This window comes from Mytilus californianus, unplaced genomic scaffold, assembly GCF_021869535.1.
Source record: "Mytilus californianus isolate M0D057914Y unplaced genomic scaffold, xbMytCali1.0.p SCAF_6, whole genome shotgun sequence".
NCBI classification, from domain to species: Eukaryota; Metazoa; Mollusca; class Bivalvia; order Mytilida; family Mytilidae; genus Mytilus; species Mytilus californianus.
Window position 1 is genome coordinate 87,714,533 of NW_026262712.1, and position 27,087 is coordinate 87,741,619.

The 27,087-nt window shown below is 31.3% G+C and overlaps 2 protein-coding genes across 2 annotated transcripts in view; both read right to left on the reverse strand.

Annotated features, from left to right (window-relative positions):
* Positions 1-279: 279 nt before the first annotated feature.
* LOC127705941 (sodium- and chloride-dependent glycine transporter 1-like) lies at positions 280-13,021 on the reverse strand. The gene is made up of 13 exons (XM_052210304.1): positions 12,742-13,021; positions 7,323-7,566; positions 6,934-7,065; positions 6,384-6,566; positions 6,082-6,166; positions 5,765-5,897; positions 4,272-4,635; positions 3,956-4,068; positions 3,622-3,759; positions 2,664-2,763; positions 2,168-2,268; positions 1,711-1,872; positions 280-1,244 (listed from the first exon to the last, which is right to left on the reverse strand). Exons 1-13 carry the CDS (start codon positions 12,868-12,870, stop codon positions 1,014-1,016), a joined length of 2,115 nt encoding a protein of 704 aa, XP_052066264.1. The 5' UTR covers positions 12,871-13,021; the 3' UTR covers positions 280-1,013.
* Positions 13,022-20,761: 7,740 nt separating this feature from the next.
* Positions 20,762-27,087, reverse strand: part of LOC127705960 (uncharacterized) — a 31,844-nt gene continuing 25,518 nt past the window's right edge. Inside the window, exon 4 of the mRNA XM_052210344.1 lies at positions 20,762-26,641. The gene's annotated coding sequence lies outside the window, so the exon portion shown is untranslated. The remainder of the gene's footprint in view (positions 26,642-27,087) is intronic.

Here is a 27,087-nt window from a genome sequence, read left to right on the forward strand (position 1 = left end):
TATGTAAATCACTGATTTAAAGTCAGTGGTGTTAGTATAAAAATAATAATTAACTAGACTCTGGTAATTGGCAGTGTAAACTAGCAAAATAGAAACATATATAAACAATGCCATCAATATTCTCCATAAACTTCCCCTCCCCATAAAAAATTACAACAAACATCCAAACTTAGCACACCATTCACACACTTTTTACACTGGACATTCATGTTTCTAATAATGACTACGGATAAAATCAAACAAATCCTTCAACTTACATTTTGTATTTACAAATATTCATCTTCTCATTTACTATTATTTGTCATATCACTTTTAACAATAACTAAAACATCGCTATTTAAAAGTATATATACTACTTAAATAACAAACCACAAAACGTATATATGTATAGAACACACTATGGCAAATGAGATCCTGCTCAATAATGAAAGTATGATAATGGTCAAAAACAACTGTTTTAAAAGATATCTCCATAGCTAATTATGACAACTTTTGAAACTTTTGATGGATAATAGTTAATGCCAAATGAATTTTCCTCAATCAATAGGTGCGCGTCTTGTGAAAACACCCTAAACGTTTCCTATAATTATATTTACTTATAAACTTAAACATCAGCGAGAGGAAATTGTGGCAACATCTCTCAGTCTGCTTCATATTTAACTACACTTTTAAAAATCAAAACTGAAGAAAACTTTATAACTGTACTAGACAATGAATTTATAAAATAAAACAAATAAAAAAAATTGATATTAAATTGTCCTTTAGTAGTTACCCAAGTTTATTTTTAAAACCGAAAACAATCAGATCTAATCAATTTTTGATTGCAGGTTTTGACATTACTGAACCTGCATCGCAAATTACTTTAACAGACAGATCACTTTAGTTTGACGGTGTCAGAGCTGCATGCAGGCAGTGTCAGTATATATCCAATCATGAACGATACTTCCATATGTCCAGATGGTATCTGAAATACCCGAATAACCGTTTAACGTCCATTCTAAATAAAACTGTCATCAAACATCTGATTCACTTAAATTTTTGCTCCTGATCAAGTTCAATGTCGATGATGCCGGGGAGCACTCGGTTACTGTTGTTGCATTAGACATGTTACTTCCCATTAATCTAGCAAATGCTGGATTTGATAGACGTTTATCTACATTGATTTCTACATCGGCATATTGTCTCTGTTTACTTTTACTGATTGGTCCCCATGTTGGTAATGGTTTCACCCCATCCTTCATCAACTGTAAAATAATAAATGCTGTTTTTGATACGTTGGCATTACGGGAGAATTACACAGTTTGGTGCATTATCAGATATGATGCAGATGAAGCATACTCTCAGTGACATATTACAAGTAAAAATCTGCAATTACTTTTAGAAAGTATTGCATGTTTGGAATATTTTAAATATCACTTATTTTGAATACATTGTAAAATTTGGATGCTTTTAACCATTACGTTTCTATAAACAATATTGAGTAATAATTTCAAGGGGTGCATAGACAGAGTCATATTTGAATATCACTTTTCATTTATTTCGAAAGTTTTTGGTGATACCAATACAAAAGATGTTTCGCTTTAAACAATAACTGTTTCGTGATATACGTGTAGTTTCTTTTCGTCTAGATGTGTTAGTCATGTTAAAGCACATCCTACCAAGCAGTTTTGAATCGTGATATATTTAGTGTTTAATGACTGTATTACTCACTTCAAATCCTCCAATTCGGCAGTATTTATATAGGAACCATGCTGGTATAACAACTATAGGGAACATAGCAATCAACCATCCTAGACTTTTTGCCCATTCTGGATACAGAACATCATCAAGGTCAGGTTCTTTGTACATAGCAATGTTCATAATTATAGTTATCTACAAAAAAAGGTAATGTGATAAAAAGTACATATCAAAAATGTGCAAATACAAATATTACCTTCATGTTCATTGAATTCTAGTATCAAATCTTAAATGACGATGTTAACATTAAAATTAATGCAAATAAAAATTACTTCAATTTTAAAAATAGCCTAATATTTGTATACTTTTCTTCATTTTCAGCATGATTGTCACCCTTAACACAATTTTAACATTATCTAATAATAATTAAGTATTACTGTATTTTTTTTTATAATAAAAATCATTGTTGAAAATAAAGCACACAACTTACAGCAATGACTAACGCGGATCCATATCTCCAACATATATACCAGTATTTGCCAGGTTGATGGCCAAGCATCATGTTTATATTGTCTGCAAACTTGCTGTAACCTAAGGAAGTAACAGAAAGGATATAAAACATTGTCTCAAAATAATTTTATGCCAAATATTATGAAATATACGACAGACATACAAGTATGTACAAGAAGTAACGTTTCTTTGTTTTTGCAGATGACCATTAGTCATGGATAACTTGTTACAAATTAATAAATGAGATTTGTGGAATGCAACAGTAGCAGAACAAAATATAAACACAAAACACATCTACAGATCTACAATTGATCTGTAGTAAATCTTGAAACCGCTAGGATTTCCTTTCTCTATGCTATGATACCAATACCTGTTCTCGGACGAAAATTAACGGCTGATGGAATTCTATTTTTAGAACTGAATCACCCAAGATGTCTTGTTCAAGTTCGGCATTATATTTCTGTATATGTACTTACCATAGACCCAATTGATAGTAATCAGTTCCACCAGACCAACAACTAACAGTGGGAATCCGCCTACACTATAATCTACCAGGTTCAACAAGAATATACCACCCTGAAAAATCAAAAACAATGATGAATTAGATGATTGGTTGAATAACGCGCTAGGCAATTATTTCATGCATATTCAGGACGAAGCAATAATGACATTAATTCAAAGTGCGTATATCATGTATATCAAACTTTAATTTTCAACTGATGTTCAAGTCAGCATCATCAATATTTGACATCATCAAAATTATTATATTTGTATTTTATATTGACTAGTTAAGTCCATTTTCTGTCATTACGAAGATGAAAGTTATGCCTTTTATGGTGGATAAACAAGATATCAAACCATCAGAGAAGAAAATGTTTAACTGTCAAGAAAAAACGAAGCAAATCATCTTTTTACTTATTGTCTTCTATGTATAATTCATTATCAGTAATTTTCATTGGAAAGTACGAATTTCACACAAAATAAGAACGTATTCATTCGAACCAAGAACTGAACATCACTCTTAAAAATATTATGTACATCTAAATCTTTAATCTTTTTTCCGTGGCATTACTCTTTGTTCATTAACCGCAATGAAAAATAAAAATTATTGCTTATTCTCCAATAAATAAAATATAGATTGTACATTTAGCTATCTGTCCCAAGTGTAAGGCTGAACAAGATTCCTTTGATAGATGGTCAATCAACATAAATTTGATATCGATAAAATAAGTACCAATTAATTACAGAACATAGACATTCATTCAATCTTTCCATGGAAATAAATAGAGATAAGTTCAACCACGTGAGTTCACATCGTCATGCGATCAAACTTTCACCAAAGATATTTTTAAACATGATGTAATAGTACTCGCTTTGTCTATATTAAGGTTATCTGACTTAATGGTACACACTTTACTTAAAACTAATACTTACATTACATATCATTGGAAGTCCCAGTAAAAATGCAACAGAGCAAAAGATTGCACGGAAAGCAATATTGTATTTCCTTTCTTTTCTCAAAATGGGGAATTCATCTCCTATTGCACTCAGTACGCATTCAATAATTGAAAACTGAAACAAACAAAAAATAATTTTCTATATCGATATATTAAGAATCTAAAAACAAAATCAATCTACTAATTTATGCAGTAGTCTTCATTTTTCTTGTGTTTTAAACTGAATTTCAGATAGTCTTAAATTTCTAATTACAAATAATATCGTGGAAATTTTTTTTGCTCACAATTGATGAAATGCACATGAAACTTACCTCTGAACCGAAGCCAAGAGTAGCCATCATGATGAAGAAAAACACTGCCCACATCGGTGAAACAGGCATACGGGAGAGTGCTTCTGGATAAACAACAAAAGCCAATCCAGGTCCTATAAAAAAGAATATATATAGATTGAAAAATTACACTATCATGACTATAGACCGATTTTATATGCTGAAACGAAATCTGCATGATAGTTCCTCATTCATGATTTGTTTTTTTTAAATATTGTTATTAAGATTTAAGTGCATAGTGAAATCATATTTTATATGATTAAGATAATATTGTATTGTATCTTTAAAAATTACATACCATCATCAGCGACATCCTCTATTCCTACTCCTTTTTCTAATGCCATGAAACCCAGAACAGAAAAGATGACAAGACCTGCAAAAATACTTGTACCACAGTTGATAAAGCATACAATTAATGAATCTCGATAACAGTTGTTGTTGAATTTGTTGTAGCTTGCCATAGCAATTAATCCTCCTGAGCAGGCACTCAGCGAGTAGAAGATCTGTGTTGCGGCATCACTCCAGACACGTGGGTCTAGTAGACGTTCGAAGTCGGGTTTCAAATAGTACGCAATTCCAGTGCCTGCTCCTGGTAAGGTAACACCCCGGATAAACAAAACTGTCAGCATAATATAGGGGAATATGGCAGTGAAATATACAACCTATAAAAAAAGTAAAAGTAGGATAAAATTTTGATAATTTTTATTTGACATGTGAGGGTGTGGATGGAGGTTTACAGAATAGAGAATAATGGGCAATAAATATAATGAATTGACAAAAATAGACAAAAAAATAATGAATAGAGAATAATGAGGTGCTTAAACATAAAGAATAGAGAATAATGGGCAAAAAATATAAAGAATAGAGAAAAATGGCCTAAAAAGTTAAAGAATACAGAACTGAAGGACCCTCCATCCAGACCCTTACATATCTAGTGATTGAAACGTGTTAGTGTTTGTTTGTAATGTGTTTTTCCCTTATTACTTTTTTCATGCTGTTACATTATTTTGTTTTTGAAGGTAAATATAAAATATTCAATGGAAATACAAATCATGTCAACAATACATTGTTTACTAATAATGCGCCATATTTATCGTTTTTTATGTTTACTGATACTTATCATAGGAAATCAAAGTTCATTACCAAGAAATAGATTTATAAAAACAGGATACGGACACCACTTAATAATATCCGGCTTCTGAGCAACACATGTTACTTCTAAAACTTATTTACAGTTCACCTCTTTCAATGTCGCTTTTCCATTTATATTGATAGGTTTTATATTTTAAACGGCTCATGCAATCATGATGTTTAAACATTCAATCATAGAAACGAAGGATTTGTTATAGTAGGATTGGTAATATTATATTATAATAAATTATTTTTTTTTACTACTATAAAATCTGTGTAGAAAAGAAAACAAAACAAACAAACGTGTTTCTTTGAAATCAGTGTTCTAATCGCGAAAAACGGTCAAATTGCATTTTGCCATAGTACACACTAGTGCAATATTACGAAAGAGAATTTAGTAGCCTTTTGTTGTGATTATTACTGCTTATGGGCTATAGATTTTTTATGGGAAAGCGCAAGCGTTTCCTACTTGAGTGTATTGTAAAGTAATACTTGTTAACGACATGAGGGGCCTATATATACTTACAACTATTACTTTTATCTGTACAAAAACGGAACGGTGCATAGTAAAATGCAAAAGACTGTTATTGTAATACCGTTATTTGCATAATGAAACAAAACATATCTTTATTATTATGCTTTACAAAATCTGGAACATACCTTTCCTAAAGACTTGATTCCTTTCATTAAGACTAAAAACACCAGGAGCCAAGCAATAAACAGAGATAACGCTAAATGCCATTGGATGGTTCCAAACTCATCTATAGAGTCATTCTGTGAAAGTACATTAAACCTGCAATGAAAATCCGGATACTATGAAAACTTTCAGGTACGGTAAACTAATCAAGCCTACAACAATCGAGTTAAACAATACGAATAGTATTTGGTATGGTCAACTCCTCTGCAATATGCAAGATTTTTTTTGTAATAAAACATACGGCAGAAGATTTGACCAAATTAACTGAATATGATTATACCTGTAGTATTCCTCGCTTGGAGTTCTGGTGAAGTTGAGCTGGGGAGAACTCGTAGTAGTATTCTCGAGAGTTGCATTGATTGTTTCTGTAAACAAAAAGAACTCAAAGTAAGCTCCAATATAATCAGCACAATTGTGTAACTTATGCTTTTTTGGTGTATGGATTTGCGTATGTATGATTCAAAACAAAATATGTTAATCAAATATTCAAAACTTCAAGACATGCACATGTACTAAAGTTCTATATTTCAATATCATTTCTGATGGCTTTAAATAACTTTTTCCTAATGCAAATATACATACCATTTCTCATATATTGAGAGTCGGTGGGAATAAGGCAGTGCTTGGTGTTCCAATCATTATCACACGTTGTCCATGGTAACACGGAAGTAAAAGAAGAGTAGAGATAATACAGAACGTGCGCTATAACAACATTGTAATATAATCCGATTAACCATGACACAATAACCATTGAATAGCCAAGACCTGAAAGAAAAAGAAAATAGTGCATTTTATTTTTTAAAGACCTTTTCTCTCTCAAATAATCGGATTTCAAAATCAAGCTATGCACTTGTCATAAACACAAGCATTTTTTTTTGACTGAAATGCTTTTTTTCAAAACTCTAAAACTTGTTATCTATACATGTACTACATGATCCTGCATGCATATGCGTAAGTGATGATTCAAAGTTATATCAAGATCAGTAAGCGTACATTATCAGAGAACGTTAAACTTAAATCGTCTATTTGAGGAAAAATAGTGTTTAAAATACTTAATTTGGTGTAACATATTGTTAAATACGAAAAGCAAAAAAAAAAAACTGCTTATGTATGCAAATCACGTTTAACTTACCTTTCATCAGAGGGTTTAATCTCCATATTGTTATTGGACCTAGACTAGCGTACTGTCCTAGCGCCAGCTCCATGTAGAACAACGGCAAACCAACTACAGCTAACATGATGCAGTAAGGCAACAAAAACGCACCTGGAAAATATAGGTGATCAAGACAAGGTTATATTTACATCGAAAATAAAAACACATTATCAAATCAACAGATGGAATAAACTACTTTAGTATCATGTTCTCTTTTGGTACATGTCTTTTTCAGAGCTGTGCGCTCCATGAAAGTAATGCATATAAATATGAAATTTGATTGAAACTGTTTTACTCATAGAATATTTGTTTTTTTCTTTTGTCAAAATTTAACCCCCTTTTCTACATTTGATGTATATGACACCCACCTCCACCGTTTTTGTAGCAGAGGTATGGGAATCGCCAAACATTTCCAAGTCCGACGGCATATCCAATCATTGTCAACATAAATTCTAATTTGCCACCCCATGCTGCTCTTTCCTGGCATTCTTCCAGTTTTGCATTGAAATCTGCACTTCCATCACTTCCATCACTTCCATCACTTCCCATAGAACTGAATGAACTGGATACATCGTAGTCTTTTCGTTGTGGGTTCGTGACATGAAGTTCTTTCTGAAAATAAAATTAAATTAAAATATATACCAGTATATGTATATGAATATATATAAATAATAAACAGCTGATGTCATATAAGTTGTAAAAATTGAAATTCAGGAATTACGTTTAAAAAAGAAATTTTCTTTTTCATGTAGACAACAACGATTTATTTTACATGTTATAGTGCCAATGGAAGCTACCTTAACTTCTTCAAAATTCAAACGACAGGAAGACCTTTGCGACAATACTATCATTTTGGCATTTTAGGCTATAGTTACAATAACATGCACAGACTAAACAATTAAATAAACATACGAAGATGTCGTAAGATTGCCAATGAGACAACTCAAAAAACCAAATAATGTAAAAGTGAACAATAATTATTGTAGGTCAGCGTACGGCCTTCAACAATGAACAAACCGCATAGTAAGCTATAAAAGGCCCAGAAAGAACAAATGTAAAACAATTCAAACGACAAAACTAACGGCCTGATTTATGTACAAAAACAACAAACGAAAAACAAATAAGATATACGGCAATAAACGACAACCACTGAATTACAGGCTTCTGACTTGGAACAGGCACATACAGAATGTGGCGGGATTAAACATGTTTGCTGGCGCCAAAACCTCCACCTAATCTAGCTAGTGGTGTAACAGTACAACATAAGAACAAACTATAAATAAAATGCTCCGCAGGGCGCAGCTTGATACGACCGCAGAGGTCGAACCCTGAACAGTTGGGGCAAGTATGGACACAACATTAAAGCTTGATACAGCTCTGAATTTGGATTGTGATTAAATATTTGACACAGCATAGGTTTCTGACACAGAATGAATGTGGTCTAAGAACTTAAAAATTTTAAATTGGACATTCACCTATTATGGTCCAATATCCAAAATCTAAATACATGGTTAGATTCAGCATATCAAAGAACCCCAAGAATTCAATTTTTGATGAAATCAAACAAAGTTTAATTTTGGACCCTTTTGACCTCAATGTGGACAAAGTTGATAACGGGGCCCAAAAATCAAAAATCTAAATACATGGTTAGATTCAGCATATCAAAGAACCCCATATATTCAATTTTTGTTGAAATCAAACAAAGTTTAATTTTGGACCCCGATTTGGACCAACTTGAAAACTGGGCCCATAATCAAAAATCTAAATACATGGTTAGATTCAGCATATCAAAGAACCCCATATATTCAATTTTTGTTGAAATCAAACAAAGTTTAATTTTGGACCCCGATTTTGACCAACTTGAAAACTGGGCCCATAATCAAAAATCTAAATACATGTTCAGATTCAGCATATCAAAGAACCCTAAAAATTCAATTTTTGTTAAAATCAAACTAAGTTTAATTTTGGACCCTTTGGACCTTAATGTAGACCAATTTGAAAACGGAACCAAAAATTAAGAATCTAAATACACGGTTAGATTCGGCATATCAAAGAACCCCAATAATTCAATTTTTGATGAAATCAAACAAAGTTAAATTTTGGACCCTTTGGACCTCAATGTGGACCAATTTAAAAACCGGGCCCAAAATCCAAAAACTTAATACACGGTTAGATTCAGCATATTAAAGAACCCCAAGAATTCAAAAATAAAACCCCATTGAAATTGATAAAGAAATAAGCAATTTATACGAAGTATCTTCTTTTGCACAATACTGTGCAATTGAATATTTCTTGCTATTGCGCAATACTGTACAATTGACAATTTCTTGCTATTGCGCAATATTGTGCTATTGGATATTTCTTGCTATTGCGCAATACTGTGCAATTGAAGATTTCTTGCTATTGCGCAATACTGTGCAATTGAAGATTTCTTGCTATTGTGCAATACTGTGCAATTGAAAATTTCTTGCTATTGCACAATACTTATTATATAATAATTTACACATCCTGTTTGGTGTGTATCTCCTACCATATCATTATTATTTGCTTTTAAATATAAATCAGAAATAACCAACTTAAAATGGAAAATTAAAAAAAAAAAAAAAAAAATCCCCCCCCCCCAAATTTTTTGAACCCCCTTATGATTCATCACCCCCAAACTCAATCACAGCCTTCCCTTTGTGGTATGGTACCTTGCAGTACAATTTCAGAGAGATCCATACACTTGAACACAAGTTATTGTCTGGAAACTAGAAAAATGCTTATTTTTGGCCCCTTTTTGGCCCCCAATTCCTAAACGTTTCGGGCAATTACCCCCAAACTCAATTCCAGCTTTCCCTTTGTGATATGGAACCTTGTAGTACAATTTCAGAAATATCCAAACACTTACACACAAGTTATTGTCATGAAACTAGAAAATTGCTTGTTTTTTGGCCCTTTTTTGGCCCCTAATTCCTAAAATTTTGAGGCAATTACCCCCAAAATCAATTACAGCCTTCCCTTTGTGATATGGAACCTTGTGGTACAATGTCAGAGAGATCCATACACTTACACACAAGTTATTGTCTGGAAGTTACAAAAATGCTTATTTTTGGCCCCTTTTTGGCCCCTAATTCCTTAACTGTTGGTACCATAACCCCCAAAATCAATCCCAACCTTCCTTTCGTGGTATTGAACCTTATGGTAAAATTTCATGGAGATCCATTCACTTAAACTAAAGTTAGAGTGCGAAAACCAATGTGTCTTCGGACGACGCCGGACGACGCCGGACGACGACGACGACGACGACGACGACGCCAACGTCATACCAATATACGACCAAAAAATTTTTAATTTTTGCGGTCGTATAAAAATCAGTTGAAAAGGCTTAACTTTATGTCATGTCTGATAAAAAACATTAAAACTAAGAACGTTGCCGGGATAATGTCACAAAATAACCAGAGTAACGTGGTTTGGCACGTCACTGAAATCCGTTATTTGAAAAAAAGGAACACCTCAGCTTTAAAAATCATGTTTTCAATGTATTATTTGTTAGTTGTATTTAAAGTTATTGGTGTCTTATTTGTCTATATTTTGTAGTTAAGCAAGTTGTTGTCCCATTGACGTATTCCCCACATCTCCTAACTTTTATTCATTACAGAAGGAATATTTTGATCAAAGTCTTATTTGTTCACTTGAATAATGTCTTGGATAAAAGATTATTTATTATATAACTCTACATAATCTATTATATCGAAAATTTCAATCCCACATTTGTTTACTTGCGGCTTTCAAATACCGTGATAGATATATTGTTATTTCTAATCAAATAAAGTCACATTTGGTCAAAAGACTTATTTATTAATATCATGACACATTGATCGTTAAATGGTCAGTGTTGACCCTAACAAATATTTGCGTAAAGAAAAGTGACATTTTACTTTTAATGTTACCGACATCCTTTTACTAACCAGGAATTGAGCTTTATTGAAAAATTAAATTATGATCAGATCTAGAGGTAAAAAAAGTGGCGACAAAGTCTGCCATTAGAGAGCAAAAACTTTGAATGAAATGACACTAGGTTACTTGTGTGGCTGTCCTTCTCCCTCCCGAATCCGAACATGGTATAAAACATGTAATTTTCAGTTTGTAAGGTGGAGAAAACTCGGTTTTCTCAAAGTTTACCAGATATCACTTTCAGGTTGATTTGTAAATAAGCATGAATAAATTTTCCAGTGAACTTAATTTCTTTTCAAGGCGTTAAGTTTCTATAAAGAATCAATTCTATAAGATGATACAGTCGTAAAACAGATTGCATTACTGATTTTACATGTTGTATCTGGTATAAAGCAGTCAAACCCAGAGCATGCCAGAAACAACTGGATTTCTCACGAATCAATATTCAGTATTCAGATCGATTTAACTGATATATTTCTAATCAACGAAAAACAGCTAATTATCAGTCAAAAATGTACCAAAGCAGGAATATGTTTCAAATCAGTTATTTCTAGCCAATTAAGAAACTTCTTATCGATTATTAGCAAATATACGTCATCATTCAGGAATCTTGTGGAAAAGTCTGGTAACCATGGCAAAACACATATCATGTGCTATATTTGACGATGCAAAGAGCACTAATGTACAGAAATAGAAACAAAACATAAACATACTTTAGCCAATCCTACACTTTGTAACACTCAAAAACTAATTATTCAATAAAGTTGGCCAACGTTCAAGAATATATAGAAGTAAACAAGAATCAAATAATACTGCCAAATACAAGTTAGATAAGTAACAACACGAAGGATTTCTGAATTTGGACAAATAAAGTAGGAACAAATTATTAACTAATAGAACCCATGGGAATCCCATATGTTATATGTTTTCACCCGGGGGTTTCCAACAACCTACACCCCATGTGGTCACATGTGTTTATCTTCACTCCTTTGTTGACATTTGATAAGAGACTGATTGATTTTCCTGAAAACAAAAATGCCATTTATCTTGCTGGGTATGACATGTATGATACAAACTTACAAATAGTACTTTCCTTCAATCCCTCGGGTTATAAATGTGCATTTCTTAAAAAAAAAAATTGTTTGTTTGATACAAATAGTAAATAGTTTAGGTGACATATTATATGCACCACTTGATAAACATGTTAAAAAGGAGTAGTCAAAATAAAAGGCAAACAAATAAATGATTGAACATTTAAATTTCTTATGATTTGTAAAATAGTCCGAGGAAGATATACGTCACAACTAATAAAGTCATTAAATTTTTCCGCCTTTATGAAATTTTAAAGTATGATTTCCCCTGTGTTTTTGTATTATGACTTCCTTCTTAGCGCCATGTGGATTTGTTTGTATACAGATACATATACTCCAAATGTTTATAATTTTATGTATGAGCATGGAAGTATTATATGGACAGAGAGCACATATACACCCCTTTTTGACACCGAAAACCACATTTATCCATTAATATTATTGTTATTATTATTATTATTATTCACTTTTAGGTTAAATGGCACAAAATGGCGCGAAACAGAATAAGATGTGAAACTGTATATATATAGTGGATTTTTAAAGATTTTTATCTCGCATGATGACATCGGTTGTCATTTTTCAAACGCTACAATTTTTTTATTTTATACCATTGTTTTTAAAAGAACTTAACAAAAGAAGAAACTCATCAAGATATTATTATATTTTATGAGTATGAAATCGCGTATGAGTAATTATTTAAGAGAACGCACTGGAAAAGGAATCAGCAATATAATAATAAATTTCCTAAAGCTTTACTTACAACTTCAACGACTTGAACGCCTGGGAAGAGATACTGGACATTTTCTCCGCCATCAACAACTCCATCTTCCATACCAGAAACTGGTAAAAATCCAGACTCTGAATCAACAGCTTTTGTGTCTCTCATCATTTTAATTATGACGATTTTATTTCACTTGTTTAGTTAATTTCAAGACACGCTATATCAGTATATTTGATATGTTTCTTCGTTCGCTTCCTATTTCAGTATGAAAATAAACAATTGAAATTGTGTGTAATTTGTAGTAAAGTTAATTATTCATGACATGCGTCATGGAATTATTTCCCAGCCTAACTTTCATTGATAAACGATTGTCACGTGACAGGGTCAGGGAGGTGAAAACGACGATTTGTAAATATTTACGCTCCTGTGCGATCTTTTACTTCTTATATGGTTTATAGGGCGCGTAAGGAATGCTAATTTTATCGGTTGAATGACGTGGGAAGTGGGTCGTTCAAGAAATAAGAAATAAGACTTATAGTAAATATTTCTCAGAATGCACTATACCCTTGAATATAAACATATATGTCTCTGATTTTTCAGAAATCTTGTGTATCGAGCATATTCATAATATTTTTATGAATATTTCTCAATGTTTACACTCATCCGACTGTATATATTTATTTTTATCTGTAATACATGAAAAGTTATTTTTACAACAGCAAGCACAAATGTTTTTGTATTAACCCCCAGGTCGAGTTTCTTGTTTTAATCTCTAATTTTCCCACCACTATTTCCAAAGCATCAAGTAAATCTGTTAATTCTTTACTTGTGAAATTATACATGTATGCATGGAGAGACAATCAATGGAAAATAATAAAACGAATACTCTGTCGTAAAACTAAACATTTTTAAATTAACCGATAGTTTTTATCGACAAAAATATTAAACAAATAGTTGACAGGTGAATCGATCTTTAAATATTTCAGGTCAATTGAATATTTATTGAAACGAATCTGTGTTATTTTCCAACACGGATAAAATTTCCATGATAGAAGGTTTTACCGTAACTATAGTATCTCTATGAAAGTGATTAAGAATTTCGAAATATTTCCAACGTCATAATATATTCTTTGTTAGTCTTAGCATGGAAATATTATTGTCAATATAATACTTCCATGGTCTTAACTAATGGACAAAACAAACTTTCAATAATTTCTGTTCCCACTGGGACTGATATATTATAGTCCTAGTTTCTGACCAGATTTCTTTTCACTGTACGTAAATATACAATTTTAAGAAGCGTCAGTATCAGTTGATGTTGAATTACTTTTTTAAAAACCAGTGTTTTTGCATAATAATTTAATTCTGAAATCCCTTGCCGGTCAATGGCGTTTTTAAAAGAAAATCAACGGAGTAAAATACTTCCATAATAAACATCATTCAGAGCAATGGGTATACATTTTTGTTGGGAGGAAATATAATGGAAGCTGAGCGGAAACTCTGGTATACATTTTAGGAAAAAGACCCAAATACTGACAAAGAAAGTTTCAATGTTCAATTCAGGTGTACTGAAATTTATAAAATACGCAAACAAATCTTTTAAAAATATTTTTAATAGAAAACGCCGATTTAACATAAGTATAATATGGGATAATCGCGTTGTGAACGGACCAATTGGATACGTGACGCTTAAGGATGCCATTTTCACTGAGATGCCAAATGTCTGATTTAGTAAGAAAGTTTTAGCTGGGTGGTATCCAGCGGATATAGGTTACAAATGGATTCCAACTGTGTATAAAGTGCTGCTCTCAGATAAAATGTAAATTTATTCATCAGAGGATTGTGACAGATATTAATAAAGAATACATAACAATAAGAGCCTTACACTAATAAATGCAAAACCATAATGTTAAATATATGAATGAACCTGTTTATTTCTGACATACTTATCATTCATTGCAAACTCCGTTCAAAACAAAAAAAAAAGAACCCACACATATCATCTCAACATTAATAGAAGTTCATTACTATAGTAAAGTACTTCTGACTTACTCATACAAGTTGTTGTTGTTTTTTATTATACGATTCTTTATTGTCATATAAGTACACCATTATACTTGTGACAAAAACAAATAATAACAACAACAAAACATAAACTGATTTGAATACATATACATGTATATATATACATACAAGGAAAAATAACTACGAGTCCCCTGTCCTCAGCTTTTAAAGACTTTTCACTACATGTCTATTGTCAAGATTGAATATATTATTATTCTGTAAATGTTTACAATCTCATTGTTGATGTGTTATTAACTTCCTGGGGCCATAATTTGGCGAAATAAGTTTATTCTATTTTAGTCTAATTTTATTCTATTCATACATAACTGACCTTCACTTATGTATTTATTATGCGGAACATTTTAGTTTACTTCCGTTTATGTTGGCTACGCAAATGAACAAACCTAAGGAATAGGTCAAGACATTGTACAATTAATATTCCACCAATTAATAGACTATTGCTATATATATATATTTGGTCTTTTGGGAAATGTTGTTTGTGCTGTATTTAGACCCCTCTACCTTGAAATTTGTTTTGCATGCACACGTATAAAAATTGCGGTTTTTATCCAGCGCAGTCATAGGTTTGAACGTTGTTTTCAATTTAGACTTGAAGAGGTAAATTGTATGACTTTCCAAATACCGTTTCGATCCCTAACATCACTGAAGAGACATTAATTGTCGAAATCCGGATATGGTGTATAAATTTTTTGCACCTCATGTTTGCGATTTACCATCTTTTCGCAATTTTATTGTTTTCTGTTTGGTATTAAAATTAATAATTAAGATCTATGTAACATCTGGTGATCAATTTATTTGGCAATCGCCAATGGCAGTCAGCAGGGTTTAAGAACATCAGTTGTTCGACCATTTAGTCAAATGCGTTTTGTTAAAATATACTTTTTCACTTTTTGGTCTTTTGGAAAATGTTGTTTGTGATGTATTTAGACCCCTCTACCAAGATATTTGTTTTACATGCACACGTATAAAAAATGCGGTTTTTATCCAACGCAGGCATAGGTTTGAACGTTGTTTTCAATTTAGACTAGTTTATATTTTTTCGTTTGGGCTTGTATTATATTTTCCTTCGGGTTTATATGATCCGTTCATCCTATTTCGACTCTTTAAAATTCAAGAGTCAATCCTAAATTAAGGTAAATTGTATGGCTTTCCAAATACCGTTTCGATCCCTAACATCACTGAAGAGACATTAATTGTTGAAATCCGGATATGGTGTATAATTTTTTTGCACCTCATGTTTGCGATTTACCATCTTTTCGCAATTTTATTGTTTTCTGTTTGGTATTAAAATTAATAATTAAGATCCATGTAACATCTGGTGATCAATTTATTTGGCAATCGCCAATGGCAGTCAGCAGGGTTTAAGAACATCAGTTGTTCGACCTGTTAGTCAAATGCGTTTTGTTAAAATATACTTTTCACTTTTTGGTCTTTTGGAAAATGTTGTTTGTGCTGTATTTAGACCCCTCTACCAAGAAATTTGTTTTACATGCACACGTATAAAAATGCGGTTTTTATCCAACGCAATCAAAGGTTTGAACGTTGTTTTCAATTTAGACTTGTTTATATATATACATATATATATAAATAAGGAGATCTGGTATGATTACCAATGAGACAACTATCCACCAGCGGTCAAAGTGCCGAAGATATGAGCAATTATATAGGTAACCGTACGGCCTTCAACAATGAGAAAAAACCCATACCGTATAATCAGATATAAAAGGACCCGACATGACAAAATGTGAAACAAATCAAACGAAAATACAAATGGTCTAATTTATAACAATATATAATTTACAAAAAAAACCCTAATATATCAGACATGAACCAACGACAACCACTGAACTTCAGGTTCATAACTTGGGACAGGCACATAAAGAATGTGGGGGACTGTTAAACATGTTTGTGAACGCTCAACCCTCCCATAACATGGGAAAGTGGTGTCCCAAGTCAGGAGCCTGTAATTCAGTGGTTGTCGTTTGTTGTTATATATCATATTTGTTTTTCGTTCATTGTTTTGTACATAAATCTGTCCGTTAGTTTTCTCGTTTGAATTATTTTACATTTGTCATTTCGGGGTCTTTTATAGCTGACTATGCGGTATGGGTTTTGCTCATTGTTGAAGGCCGTACGGTGACCTATAGTTGTTAATTTCTATGTCATTTGGTCTCTTGTGGAGAGTAATAGCACAACATATGAACTTACTGTAAAAAGCAGTTGCAAATGGCAGTTTTTGGTGGGCTTCGTATTGCTCTGTGTTTAGTTTTCTATGTTGTGTTTTGTGTACTTTTGTTTGTCTGTTTGTCTTTTTCTTTTTTAGCCATGGCGTTTTCAGTTCATTTCCGACTTATGAGTTTGAATGTTCTTTTGGTAATTTTCGCCTCTCCTTTGTTAACTTAAGGTTTATAAAATGTAAACACCACGACTGTCTACGTGGTGAAATATTATTGATACATGGATTCAACCTTTAAAACTGTTTCCGGGAAATTGCGGTAAACTTTAACTTCCAAGAATTATTAAGGGTATACTTGACTCAATTATGATAAAGCACAAGGTATGGTAAGGGCCATTTCCGTCCCCCTTTTCTTCGAATTTGGAAACTTTAAAGTTGAAGCTCATCCCGAATGTGAAATGATCTGTAGTATCTGGTTGTCCATGTATTACCTTATTTTGTTGTATTATTTGCTCATTTCTGTTCATGAGACCTTTAAAAGACTATGAACGACGAAAAGTGCCAAAATTCTACAATTGTGTAATGTTTTGAGAAGAAATTCTACATCAGCTTCAATCTAGACCATCCTGAAGTTTTCACTCATTTACTCTACTCTAATATATATATCTTTCATTGTAAAAAATATCAGGATGGTCTATTGCTAAGCAACATTTGTGTTGCTAGGTTCAAAATGAACTCCGTAATATAAAATCATGACGACTAACTTAGATAATTTTTATGATATGTATGTTGGAGCATGGAAGTATCATATTGTCAATATAATACTTCCATTTTTGAAGTGTGACAACAAATTAGTAGATGTAGACAAATTGTTCAAAGATTACTTAATTCGTAGTTCAGATATAGCAAAAAGAACTAACTTTTGAACCGTTGCAAACCATATTTCTAATTATGGTAAGCATTAAGTAAACTGAAATTTAATGATATTTAATTTGTTACTTCAATGTATTCTTTAATTAACAATCTTATTTGTAATTGTGCTAATTTATATGGATAAAGAAAGGCATACATGATAATTTTACTATTTAATGAAATCCGATGCTATAGGCAACCTGCCTTTCACAGGAACATAAACAGCGGGGATCAAAACACCCATTATTATACCATGTCCTTTTATTCATCATGCATATATAATATATAATCTGATACTGTTTGAAAAATTGTCAGATGCATCTTCAAATGGATCAAACGTACTGCTGCAGTCTTGAAATTCTAAAGACTGCAAAATCGTCATCCAGACCTTCAGAGGATCATTAATCCATATGAATTCTGAAATCCAAATGTTTTCGGACAAGAAAACATTTCGGTAAACATTTGAATAATACATTTTCATATCATGACAGTTAAAAGCACATACATTTTGTACGACATACGAATGAAGAGAAATGCCAATGCAACCCGTCAAGCCTGACAACTAGATGCTCTAAAGAGCTTGTGTCGCTCACATAGGTCAATGAGCATCTTCAACAATGGACTCTCTCCAACATCAAGTTGTGGACTAGAATAGAATTCACGACAAAAATCTTTTTGTTTTGCTGATCTTGTATTGATGATAATTTTTCTATTTACAATTTCTCTCTATTTTCTTTAGTTTTTATCTAATACACAAAAAAACGGTAAAACAATTATCATTTAAGACAATCACTCCTTTAAAGAGTAATCCGACAATTTCTGCAAAATTTTACTTATTTGTAGATCCTGTCTTGCTGACATTTTTCAATTTAAAGTGTCTATCTATCTTTTACAGTTTTCAAGATAGTAGGCAAAAAAGTAAAATACTGGTAAAAATCGTCATTCAAGAGCAAGAACTCCTACAATGAACCGACTGACGTTTTCGGCTATTTGACTTATTAGTAGTCTTGCTGATCAGTTTTGCTTCTTTAATTTTCTATCCATCTATTATAGTTTTTTCAGACATTAGACAAAAACGCAAAAAATGGTAGAAATCATAATTAAAGGGCAATAACTCAAATAAGGGGTCGACAGACGCTTTAAAGCTTGTAAACGTATTTGTAGATCTTGTATTGCTGATCATTGTTGCTTATCTAAATTTCTATATATCTATTATAGTTTATAGATATTAGGCAAGCACGCAAAAATTGATAAAAATTGTCATTAAAGGGCAATAATCCCGATAAGGGGTCATCAGGCGAGTTCAAGATTGTGAACTTATTTGTAGATCTTGTCTTGCTGATAATTTTTTGCTTATTTAAGATTCTATCTATCTATGATACTTTTTCATATATTAGACAAAAACGCAAATTTTTTTTTAATATTCGTCATTAAAGGGCAATAACTCCAATAAGGAGTCGTCTCACGAATTCGACCATCGGAAATTATTTGTAGATCTTGTCTTGCTGATCATTTTTGGTATATGAAGTTTCTCTCTATCTATTCTAGTTTTTTTCAGATATTAGACAAAAATGGAAAAAAATTCGGTAAAATTCGTCATTTAAGGGCAATAACTCTTACAAGAAGTCGTCTGACAGTTTTTTGATTGATTCATTGATTGGTGTTCAACGCCGCTTTCAACACTTTTGTGCTGTTTCGTGGCGGTCAGTTTTTATTGGTGGAGGAAGCCGGAGTGCCCGGAGAGAATTACCGACTTTCGGTAGAAAAACTGACAATGACAGTTTTGAAGTAAATAGACAATTGGTAGATCTCATCATTATTTCTGCATCTTTCAGGTTTTCTCCATTTATATCAGTTTTCAAGATATTAGACCAAACTTGCATTTTCCCCTATGTTATATTTTTAACTGTCGGTCATGTTGGTTGGCAGGTGGGGTCATTGGACACGTTTTTTAAAACAAGATTCTCTAATGATGATTGTGGTCCAGTTTGGTTAACTTGATTTGGCCCAGTAGTTTCAGAGAAGATTTTTTTAAAGTTAACGACGACAGATGACGACGGACGCCAAGTGATAAGAAAAATTCACTTCGCCTTTTAGGCCATGGCCAGGTGAGCTAAAAAGTAGACAAGAGATCTAGGGGTCAATATAGGTCTTCAATGGACAAGTGTCTATACTATATGTCATGCTCTATATTCAATCTGATTAAAATACAGATCATGTATCCAAGTAAACAAAGTCTGGACACAGGATATGTGTAAACAAAGTCTGGACACAGGATATGTATTTTAATCAGATAGTGCTCTATTAAATCGTTGCAAGTTGAATTCATTAAACGAACACTACATAAGATTTTCAACTAACACCAAATTCTTTAAGAACAAAACAAAATCTCGGAGATATCTAAAGATGGCAATGAACTATATACAATGTAGATTCCGGACAATAACATTTATCGAGATTACCATTCAAATCATGCCAATTCTTAGCACTTGGTACTGGGCGAGTGTTACCCTCGGGACCAAGCGCTGCATCACTGGTAATTATTTAAATGTTTTATATTGATTTCAATGAGAACTATGTGTGTGAATAGTACTAATAGGCCGTAGACTCGGCACATCTTATTCTCAAATCACAATAGCATTTTGACACCGGACCATATTGGTTGTTTCTAATATCTACGTTGGAAATATACACAACTGCAGGGCTTGTTTTATTAGAAAAATATTGAGTTGACATTAACTGATGCTGTTGCTCTTAAATATCATTCCACACGCACTGTTGAGTAATTTCACTGATAGATATAAGATTCATCTAAACATAGATGTGTGTCTGAAAATTAAAGGATCAAAGTCAATTTATATAATGGAAATAAAAACAAAGCATAGATTTTGTATAAATTATAACTTTTAATGATCAACAGGTATATGACATTACAAATATGAATGAAAAAAGGACAATTATGAAATACAAAATGTTAAAAAGACTATGTTTTATGAACATTAGCACATCAATGATTCTTGACTAACCAATATTTTATATTCTAAAAGTTTTTTATTTGCATGCAAAATATATTGTTTAATTGTGTCTTATCACTAAACCTATTCAAAGGGATAGATTTACCATATGCAGTGTGTGATACATTATATACACTGCTGGTAATAGTATGTTTTAACATGGCTTAACTGATAAAGGAAGTCCAATATTGACAAAAGTGTTCTTAATTATATGGTCAAACCTGTATAGAATTACAAAGGGAGCACAATTATGTGCCCTTTATAAAGTTGTTGATTTTATAAGCTGTGATAATAAGATATTTTTATGAGAAGGGATTTTTTTTATAAAGACTACAAGCCTGAGCTGGTACCTGATGTATGTGCTCGTTCTGGCAGGTTCCACTGTATTTATTACATTTTTCTTGGCATCGAAGAAATTTCAGTAGTATTAAATAAAGTTTATATTACATTATGTTTTTTTTAATTCTTTTTCGTCCAAAAAAACAAACCCTAAAATGACCTATACAAAAGAGCCAAAATGTCAATACTGCTTGAGGAAGTTTGCAATCTAAGCCTTAGCACAATTATATAACTTTATGACGTAGAAATTTACACACAAGATGTATCATTTGAATAATGTCAATACCAAAGCACTAGCTTCTGGGTGGCTGATACCCTCAGAGACTGATAGTCCAGCAGCAGCAGCGGCGGTACCAACTACTGATGATCCACAAGTATGCCAGCTCATTAAATTATTAAAATCACATACATTTTGTATTTCTCTTTCCATGGGTGATCCTTACATACAAGTTTTTACTAGTTCTTGTGAACTTACATGTTCAACAGGATATACAGTTATTGACTAGACAAAAAAAGTCTACATTGCTTTGCTTAAGTAGCTTTCACAATATCCAGATCCTTTTAAAACTACTACTACATCATTGAACATGTATTTACAGGTTAAATATAATTATTACGCACAGCAATTATGCAATCTAGTACCAAATATTTCGTCAATTTTTTATACAAAATTGCACTTTTACATTACTTATTTAAAAGGTTTCATAATGAGTGAGAATCATATGACATGTTAAACTTTTCTCTTGTGGTAAAAATACCCTCTATGTTGCTCATTTTGCCGTTATACCTCATCAGATAAGACGCAGACTAATTAATAAAAGTCTTAATTTAATAACATGTTGCATAAGAACACGCAGTCTTCTGACTTTATCTTCTGGACCATGATCATCAACAAATTATTATTTAGATTAAAATGGTGAGATAAAGTAGATGTAGTTTAAAACGAAATTTGCTAGTCACCATCAAACTTATTGATATCCAATGGAAATGTTGCAATTTGATATTATATTGGAGGAAAGGCCAGTCAAATTAACACATTTGTGTTATCACCTGTGTGATATACAAGAAATATCTCTTCTATGCAGGAGATATATAACAGGTCACAACCATAAGAGAGATATCAGAATAGAAATGAATCATGGACGTGTCAGGGCAATTATAAAAGTACATATATTCAAAGTAGTACAAGAAGTAAATTAATTTATTTATCTAAAATGGATAGTAAATTTTTCAAAACTGAAATTTTAAGATCTTTTGAAGGAAGACAACTTTTGCATAAATCAACTATGAGCAGTCAAGCTTTAGATAAAAACAGTCATCAATTGACTGAAAATACAACAAAAATACAGGTTGATTAATGCATAAATTACAAAAAGAATTAGGAAGACTTTACTACATGTATGACAACAAATATCACCAACAGGTTTTTCCCTATCTGGGTATATCCTACCAAAAATTAATATCAGCATACCCCTTCTTAAGAAAGTATACACAAATATTATACAAATTACAAATATGTTTGGTCACTTAAATATTATATTAAGTTCATAATTTTCAGATATATTTTATGCTATGGTGTTTAAGACCAAAACATAAAAATAAACATAGCTAAGTCACAAAAGTTAATGTTAATAAATTATAAAGTTATAACAATATTTTCATAGTTGCATATAAATATGTGACAGAAATATAAAATATTCTCCTTCTAAATTATTATATATCAAAGTTAAAACGAGACTATAAACAACTGCCATACAAGTGGGAGATTTAGCTAGCTATAAAACCATATTTATCCAACCTTTTTCTTTGGAAAATGTCTGTACCAAGTCAGGAATATGGCAGTTGTTTTTCACTTGTTCTGTTGATTGATAGCATTTGATTTTGCCAGTTTTTATGGACTTCCCCTTTTTGAATTTCCTTTGGAGTTTGGTATTTTTGTTATACTTTATAATGGTCAACATTAAACTGTTAGTAAGTAATAAAGTAATATCCTCCTATACAAACAGACTGGCTGAAAGTGTTTAACAAAACTTTATCTAGGCAAGTATGGGACACATTGGGGGCAACAATAAAGAGACAATCATTTTTGTCTGGCCAAATTAAATTGATTTTGATTTCTTTGGATTCACTTGCATCAACTTTAAGCAAATAATATTTATAGAATAAAAATTTTCATGGTATCCTGCTGAAAAATGCCTAAATTTTACACTTTAACATGACTTATTAACTTTTCAAAGGTCTATGGATAATTTCTTTGTTTGAACCCCAAAATGGAAAAAAGCATCACATCATAAGTTGAATTCCAAGTATTAAGGATATTTAAAAACCAATCACAACATTTTGGTGTATGTCTTTAGAAAATATTACCCAAAATTCATTAGATTCTAAAATGGCAATTTTATTGATGTAATAAAAGTTGAAAACATTTCAAAACATTTCTATAATCATGATAAAATTGAGTTTTTTCTCTTAAAATATAAATAGAGCATCTTATATTTTGCCACTACTTCCATAAAGAATTATTTTGTATAAAAAAAAACAACATTAAAATATCGAGTACTCCAATCTCTTTTTGTATCAGAAAAATCAATTTTGCTCAGTTGCACCTCTTCATTTGCATCCAAAAATCCAAAGAACTTAAAATTAAATCAGCGAGGGCCTTAAAATTTAACAATTCACTTTCAAAGATACAACAATGAACAGGACACATTAGCTAAAGTGAAAAGACAATATCATATAAAGAATTCAAAAAGACAAATAGAAAGTATTATGTTAATACTAATCATATTACCAATGCATAAGACATAGGTAATATATTTCAACAACATTTATATATATAAGAAATATATAAAAATAACTTTATTTTAGTACCTGATTTTGCCCCCATTTCAATTTATATATTATCACAAACCCATTAATTTTGGTGATGTTAAAAAAATCCAGGTGATAGTGGCACAGATTTATTAATTTTGGTGATCATATTTTGCATAAAATATATTCATGATCATATTTAATAAAGCAACAATATCAGGAAAATATCAGGTACTAAATTTGCAACCCATGCAATATTATTTTAAATACATGTACAAAAATTTATCACAGATCAATGCATTCACATTTCTAAAAACATAGAACACTATATAAATCTTATTCTTAAATACTAAACAACAGTACATCTAGAAGGTTTATCCAATAAATCATACATGGTACTCAGAAAACGTATTTTGAAATATGTCTTAATTTATCCTTTGGATTGAAAAAAAGAAACGTTTTTGTTGCTTTCCCATTTTAAATTTTTAAAATGCCTCCTCTGCATACCATGTATGTTTAAGTTGAAAATTATGCTCATCAGCTATGTATAAAAAAAGATAATAAATATTCTGTTCTCTTGATTATATACATTTCAAATGATAGTATGTGACCCCTTTAAACATTTTATTCTGATATATATTTCTGTACGAAGTTCCCACAAAAAATCTAAAATAAATCTACCAAATAATAAATTTCAACCTTAATTTATATGAAACTGATGATCAAATACAATATTAAGTTCTGAAAGTTTTTGAATATGACTAATTATGAACCTGTTTGTTCTGGTGTTATCTGGAGTAAAAGACAACTAGGAATGGTAACTCCTCCTCAACATTGTCAGACATTTTCTTGACCTTTGCCTCCGCCAGTAAAACATTTTACCTCAACCAATAATTGAATTTTGTATATTTTCTACTTGAAACATGAGGTTAAAAGGAAACCATTTGTTTCAATATTTGAATACTGAATATCTCCTTGACAATTGTTTGAAGAAGAAATAATGCATATTAAATATTTGTTGAAAGCAAGAGAATTTTTTAAACATTGTGTTTAATAATTGAAAAATCAGAAGATTTGTACATTTTGATGTTCTTGATATTTGCATTAAAGTTGATAAAAGGAAAAAGGATAAATTGTACTTTTTCAATTAAATCTTCTGGCATAAAATCCAAATAAAAATAGTTTTTATTTTTTAGTAGAATCAAATTTATTTCCCTTACAAAAAGATGTTTTTTAATACATGCCACCATCATTCAAAATGTTACAAGTTAGCTTTATCTAAATAGATTTTGGAATGCACTTTTTTATCTTGTTTCAACTAAAAATCCATAAGACAATTAAATTACAAAAGAACACAACATTGCAATTATCTCCCTTGATAGAAAAAATATGTTTGATGTTATTATGAGTGTTCAAATCAATTGCATGGATAATCTTCAAACAATCTAGCCAACTATGTGACAGGGAAACATAACATAATTTGATCAAAAGGTTACCAAGGTTACCATCTCTTGTTTCATTAAATAAGAAGATAAAACAAATCCTGCTCAATTTAAAAAGAAAAACCTTTAATTTCACATACTAACAGAAAGATGAGAAACAAACTGTAAAAATTACATCAATTAATAAAGGTTATTACATTTATGACTAATTATAAATCAATTTATCAAGAAAATATCATTTCTTTTCTTTTTATTTTTGTGTAAGGAAAAATAAAAAATTCTGATGTATTTATCAGCTAAATTATTGATTATTGCAAAAAATGACTAATTCATTGTACCAGACCAATCTTTTAAAATATAACTAATCAAATCATCATTTTGAAAAATACCAGTAATCAAATTTTTGTCCTGTTATTACAATGTATATTAGAGTCTTTTATGTCCAAGAAGATTTTTCAGAATATTTCTATATACACATATAAGAGGTTTATAGTAAATTATCTACCCCATAGACATTTTCTTCCTTTAGTTGTCTACTATTGCCAGATTTAATTTGGATCCTTTCATCTACGAATCCTCACTTTCATTACAAAAATAAAAAGTTTGAGAAAATTCTTTTCCATGTATATATTTAAACAAAACAACCATATCAATATACTATTGATGGCTAAAATAGTATATAAACTAAAAATGTGGAGTTAATGTTTTAATAAATGAAAATTCATATGTAAGGTATTTATAAATAAACGGACAATGTGTCAATGGGACACAGATGATTCCCCCAATTGCATATAACATCATAAAGGGGCATAAGTAGAGAACTGTAAAAGTGATACCACCCAAATTCCAATTTGATCTGTGTTTTATGGTAATAAGCATTTTGTATAAGTTTCATAACATTAGGTTGAGGCAAACTAAAGTTAGAGAACGGAAACTAATTTTGAGACGTACATACAGACGGACAAGGGGAACACTTAATGCCCCCTCCGCCACGGCTGGGGCATAAAAATAATTTAAATTTTACACAAGATAATAATATCACTGGTAACATCTTCTTCTTTGTCCTCTAATTTCTGGATGTAACCCTCAAATTAGCAATTCCTCTGACACTTACTAATCTTCACTGGTCTACAGTTATATGCAGTATCTTGTATACATACCTGCAAAAGATAACATATATCTATTTACATTCTATCTTTTTGTTTTTGATAAAGGCTGAAAATTTTTTTTTGTCCTTTGTTCAAAACTTTCCTTTTAAATTTTTTAAAAAGATGTACATAATTTACATAACCCACGGTGGATGAGTGCTAATATTCAATAATATAAGATAATAAATACCAAGAATATGTCTCTGTAGAAAACCATTCTTCGCTCGCACTTCTTATTTTTTCCTATGTTCAGTGAACTTGGAAATCTGTGTCAAGCCCTAGTTTGGCATTTTAAATATTTCACTTTATAATGAACATGTGTACTAAATTTCAAGTTGATGTGACCACAATCTCATGGTAAACTTCCTTACCATAACATTACAATCTACCACAAATCAAAACTTTAACCTGATCAGTGGACTGTAAAATCTGGGCCACAACTCTAATTTGGCATATAT

What these genes read in the sequence shown, in the direction of transcription:
- LOC127705941 (XM_052210304.1), bottom strand. Translation starts at nt 12,870, where the DNA reads ATGATGAGAGACACAAAAGCTGTTGATTCAGAGTCTGGATTTTTACCA. An exon ending in CTGCTACAAAAACGGTGGAG is followed by an intron (nt 7,066 to 7,322) that starts GTGGGTGTCATA and finishes TATATTTTCCAG; the next exon opens with GTGCGTTTTTGTTGCCTTAC. An exon ending in GATCCGCGTTAGTCATTGCT is followed by an intron (nt 1,873 to 2,167) that starts GTAAGTTGTGTG and finishes CTTTTTTTGTAG; the next exon opens with ATAACTATAATTATGAACAT.